The 6,000-nt window shown below is 43.8% G+C and overlaps 1 protein-coding gene across 3 annotated transcripts in view; it reads right to left on the bottom strand.

Annotated features, from left to right (window-relative positions):
- Positions 1-6,000, bottom strand: part of cacna1ia (calcium voltage-gated channel subunit alpha1 Ia) — a 352,101-nt gene that overhangs the window by 53,514 nt on the left and 292,587 nt on the right. For all 3 annotated transcript variants that reach the window (XM_072915676.1, XM_061974102.2, XM_061974103.1), the window contains one exon: positions 4,324-4,445. In XM_072915676.1, the coding sequence (XP_072771777.1) occupies positions 4,324-4,445 (122 nt within the window). The remainder of the gene's footprint in view (positions 1-4,323; positions 4,446-6,000) is intronic.

Raw genomic sequence — 6,000 nt, forward strand, 5'->3', positions numbered from 1 at the left:
GCATAACTATGAACAGGCATGAGTATCAGAAGTAGCATGAAGTGAGCAAAGGTAATGTCGCCAGGCTGACTGCCTGGCAACTACATGTTTAAATACTGGTGACATGATTAGTGAAAACAGGTGCGTGACTCAAAATGTGAAACAGGTGAAACTAATGGTTGCTATGGTGACAAAACAAGGGAGTGGAAAAAGCAGGAACTAAGTGTACAAAACCCAAACAGAACATAACTTAAACTAAAACATGATCACAGACATGAAAATATGACCCCTTTAAGTACTTTTGTTCTTACGTGCCACGGCATTGGAATATGTCCAGTACCCTGGGAAATGCACATCAGTGTCTCTTGAGTCCAACCACAGCGGAAGGGTACCACATGCATGTCAGCCATTTTTGGATATCCTGATGCTAACTACTTAAATGCATCTGGACCGTGATCATTAAACTATAAGACTATTTAATACAACATACATAGATAATGTAGTGTCTACCGTTTTTTTTTTGGACAGTTATTGTCACATAAGCACACACACACACAGTTCTAGCAATCCCCTTAAACATTTGAACTAAACAGAACTCTTACCATCACAAATAACATTTGTATGGTTATAATAACAAGTGAAACAAATGTTCATCTATGGATTAATATTCATATCCAACCATGAAGAAGAAGCTGTTGTAGCGTGCGTACACACACTACATCACCATGGTGACACACACGTTCACGTGACAAGGACTGCCTCGAAAAATATCACTTTTTGAAATTGAAAGTGTTATCTTTTTTATGGATTTTTTTTATGGAGTTCAATGACATTAACACTCCTTGATTATGCTCCACAACGGGAAAAAAGGCGTCATGGCAAAGTCCGTCTCATTTGTAATGAGCCCGTCTTTATTCAAGACTTAAGCACTTTTGGCCTAATTTGTGCGGGATTGGTGTGTCCGCAGGCTGGATGGAAGATAACGAGAACTAATGTGACATTGTGTTTTCTCGAGGAGGTACAATTATCTCACCCGGACTGCAAGCCCTCTGAGCTTTTTTTCGATTGATTGAAACTTTTATTAGTAGATTGCACAGTACAGTACATATTCCGTACAATTGACCACTAAATGGTAACACCCGAATACGTTTTTCAACTTGTTTAAATCGGCACTATAATCAATTCATGGTAAGCTGAAGCTGGTCTCTTTTTTTTTCTCTTTTTAAATCTAATTTGGCCTGATATTTTTTTCGCTTAGTTCTCGGTTTGACTTATGTAACCCAACTGGATTTGCTCCTGAAGTGAATTGATTAATTCATATTATGTTCTACATATGGTGAATGTTTTTAAATTCAACTTGGAGAAAGCGAACCACCAGGTTTAAGTAAATAATGGTTGAACCCATAATAAATTAAGCAGCCTTAGTTGGACATTCGCATACAAACTGGGTAAACTCTCTCAAGAGAAGAGGCAATAAATTCACACTTGGGAATGCAAAAGTGATAGCTCTATCCTGGAGGAGAGACTCCTTCCTGTCTATGTTCACGTCAACATTTAAGTCAAAACATATAGAGGTTGTTTTCCGGTCACTTACACATGAACATCTCCTTACATGGTCAGGTTGTACTCTCCTGAATTAACACACACCCAGACAGAGAAAGACGGAATATAAGACGGTGGTTCGGCTCCTCCAAGTTAAGAGTGCCTCATTTTCTTGACCTGACCTACTCCTGTATAATGACGCTCGCTTGTAATAAAGACGTCTCTTTTGATCCAGCCGCACTGTCGTGTCACCCTTCTGTCCGGACGAGGGTGACAAGACCAGAAATACACATCACTCCCTTCACACTGCTCGGTGAACAAATCAGGGTCCACAGATAGAGAGTCAAGCGCTGGTTGTCCACCGCAACTCCCATCTTGAAACTAATTTGTATACGCTAGCCTTTAAATAGAGCCCCCTTTAAGACCAGTTGATCTGCTGTCTCTTTTCTGCTCTGCCCCCCTCTCCTGCGTGGAGAGGTTATTAGGTGACCACAGATGATGCGATAGCTGTTCTCCAAGGTTTCTCATTGTATCCCATTGGGTTGAGTTTTTTCTTGCCGAGGATGTCCTTGTGGCTTGTGCAGCCCTTTGAGACACTTGTGATTAAGGGCTATATAAATACACTTTGATTGATTGATTGTTTGAACTCTTAATGCGTCAGGTTTACCAACTTCCTCTAGAAAAGGTGGACCAGGTTGCCATCTTTTACACTCACCGTGCCTAAAACTACATTCTTGGTAAGACCACAACACCAATGTGCCTTGATACGCCCCTTCACACTGCCCGGGGGATTGAATCACAGTCCACAGTGTCAGAATAATTGTATCTAAGTTATCACAAAACTTTGTGTTTCAATGAGTTCCCGGCGAGAAGACAAAAGCTGTCTTTGAACCTACCAAGAAGAAGGCCTGTAAAACTCCACTGTGTAGGATGGCAAGCAACATGAAGGTATTCTGTTTCTTTGATGTATTGTAATCAACAGAAATATACAAAGCGGAGAGGAAGTTGGACCAGACTCCCCTCCAGGCACCGCTTCTTTGAACTGTTTTACGACCTTTTCTTTGAACTGTTCTGTAACCAAAGGCGATGGCTGTTTACGACCCCCCTCCCTTAAAAACAGCTGTTGCCATGTAATCAGGGAAAGTCCAAATAAAAGAGGAGGCGTACAATCTTTCGCCAGAGCGTGATGGAGACCGTGCAAGAGTACAGCCCAGATGTCTCTCCTCAATTGAGCCAAATTTAATTCTGTCTCTGTTTAATTCCTTGCTTCTTGTCTTCTTTAATAGATGTCATCAGTGTTTGAACCTGATACACAGATTAATAGCCAATGAGCTAAAATCCCTAGCTCTCAACTCGTTGTCCAATGCGACTCTCAAGGCGCCATGGAGCGTACCATCTTACATAATCACTGGTCTTCCTCCCTATGTTCTCTAATCCAGTGTTTTTCAACAACTGTGCTGCGGCACACTAGTGTGCCATGAGATACAGTCTGGTGTGCCGTGGGAGATTGTGTCATTTCACCTAATTGGGTTAAAAACATTTTTTGCAAACCAGTAATTATAGTCTGCAAATGATGTGTTGTTGTTGAGTGTCAGTTCTGTCTAGAGCTTGGCAGAGTAACCGTGTAATACTCTTTCATACCAGTAGGTGGGAGCAGGTAGCTAATTGCTTTGTAGATGTCGGAAACAGCGGGAGGCAGCGTGAAGGTAAAAAGGTATCTAATGCTTAAACCAAAAATAAACAAAAGGTGAGTGCCCCTAAGAAAAGGCAATGCAGCTTAGGGAAGGCTACGCAGAACAAAACTAAAACTGAACTGGCTACAAAGTAAACAAAAACAGAATGCTGGACGACAGCAAAGACTTACTGTGGAGCAAAGACGGCGTCCACAATGTACATCCGAACATGGCATGACAATCAACAATGTCCCCACAAAGAAGGATAAAAACAACTGCAATATTCTTGATTGCTAAAACAAAGTAGATGCGGGAAATGTCGCTCAAAGGAAGACATGAAACTGCTACAGGAAAATATCCAAATAAGAGAAAAAGCCACCAAAATAGGAGCGCAAGACAAGAACTAAAACACTACACACAGGAAAACAGCAAAAAACTCCAAATAAGTCACGGCGTGATGTGACAGGTGGTGACAGTACACCTACTTTGAGACAAAAACTATATTGATGCATGCTTGGTTATGCTTTAAAGTCATATCCAACAATTGCGACAATTACTTTTTACTGTCAACTGAGTTTCGTTTTTTAATGATTTCTGCTGGTGGTGTGCCTCCGCATTTTTTCAACGCAAAACATGTGCCTCGGCTCAAAAAAGGTTGAAAAACACTGCTCTAATCTATATCACCATGGCTGAATGTCTAAATGACCACTCAATCATTCCTACCGACTCTTACAGTCCAGGTAGCGGCGCACCTCTCAAATAGCGGCGATTTATTCACGTACTGATAGGACGGAAGCAGCATCCTCCTCCTTGAAGGTGTGCATTGGGAGAACGCCGCTGGAGGTGTGCGTTCAAGGGTAATTAGTGTTTTGTGTGTGTGTATGTGTGCAACGAGCCTCAGTCCTTCCCCAGCTCGTCAGAGCGGAAATTTGTGCAGCCCTCGCTGAGCCAGCACATATCTCCTGCATCGGAAGTCCTGATTGAGACAGAAGGGTAGTTTGTCTTTTGTCTCTCCCGGGGGCTCCTTGTCGCTGCCCGTTTTAACGGTTTGAGTTCAATCTTTCCGGACACTTGACTAACCTGAGTAACGATAGATGAATCAGCTATTGGAGAAGACAGCAAGGCATACCTTCATAATGCCGTTCCAGTTGTCGCCCGTAGAGACTTGAAACAAAGTCAGGAAGGCCATGCCAAAGTTCTCAAAGGTAGCGTGACGACTCATTCCTTCACATGGGTAGTCTTGATTGCAAACTGGAGGAAGGGGGTGGGGGAAGGCGGCAGGGATGGTAAAATGAGAAGAGGGGAGGGAAACATTTTGAGGTTACGAGAGATCACTTAGAGCAGGGGTCGGCAACCCGCGGCTCCGGAGCCGCATGCGGCTCTTTGATCACTCTGATGCGGCTCAGCTGCATACTTGCCGACCCCCCCCCGATTTTCCCGGGAGACTTCCGAATTTCAGTGCCTCTCGCAGAAAACTCCCGGGATTAATATTCTCCCATTTTCACCCTTACAATAATAATAAGGGTGTGCCATGATGGTACAGCATTTAGCACCCTCTACAATCTGTATAAACAGCGTGCCAGCTCAGCCCCTTGTTAAATGCATCTTCTGCTTGCACACGTAAGTGACAGCAAGGCATACTTGGTCAACAGCCACACAGGTTACACTGACGGTGGCCATATAAAACAACTTTAACACTTTTACTAATAATGCGCCACACTTTGAACCAAAACCAAACAAGAATGACAAACACATTTTGGGAAAACATCTGCACCGTAATACAACATAAACACAACAGAACAAATACCCAGAATCCCATGCAGCCCTGACTCTTCCGGGCTACATTATACACCCCTGCTACCACCAAACCCCGCCCCCACCCCAACCCTGCTCCCTCACACATCAACCCCCGCCCCCCTCTGTGCGTCGGTTGAGGTGGGCGGGGTTTGGTAGCGGAGGTGTATAATGTAGCCCGGAAGAGTTAGGGCTGCATGGGATTCTGGGTATTTGTTCTGTTGTGTTTATGTTGTGTTACGGTGCAGATGTTCTCCCGAAATGTGTTTGTCATTCTTGTTTGGTGTGGGTTCACAGTGTGGCGCATTATTAGTAAGAGTGTTAAAGTTTTTTATACCGCCACCGCCAGTGTAACCTGTGTGGTTGTTGACCAAGCATGCCTTGCTGTCACTTACGTGAGCAAGCAGAAGCCCCATACAACGTGTGGCTGGGCCGGCACGCTGGTTGTGGTGGGCGCTAAATACTGAACCATCACGGCACGTTTGAGGGAACAGTTGCCTTGAAATTCGTAGTCTTCCGGAAAAATCAGGAGGGTTGACGCTGTCAAACGCCATTCATATAAAACCCACGGGCCACATTAACATTCAATTTTCATAATAAGGTGTGAGCCACGTGTCTGAGACCCTTGGTTTATACATAGCACAAAGCAAAAAAAAAACTTTGTATGCAGTGTTATTTCATTTTAAATTTCAAAAGATTTTTGTGGCTCCCATTGTTTTCTGTAATTTGTGAAACTGGTCAAAATGGCTCTTTGACTGGTAAAGGTTGCCGACCCCTGACTTAGAGGAATCTGGCATGCCGTTCTCCTTCACGGCGGCCTTGACGTCAACTTCCAGATCAATAACGATGCCACGTTTGTCCTTCAGCATTTCCCAAAATAATCTGGGAAATGACCTCAAGAAAGACGCATATTTCTCCAGCCCAGCAGGGATTCTGACAAGAGAGAGCGTCGCCTTCCATTTGCAACGTGGCACTTAAGGACAACTTGTATGAGAGCGATGGAGAGTGAGAT

Source organism: Nerophis lumbriciformis, linkage group LG22, assembly GCF_033978685.3.
Source record: "Nerophis lumbriciformis linkage group LG22, RoL_Nlum_v2.1, whole genome shotgun sequence".
Lineage (NCBI taxonomy): Eukaryota > Metazoa > Chordata > Actinopteri > Syngnathiformes > Syngnathidae > Nerophis > Nerophis lumbriciformis.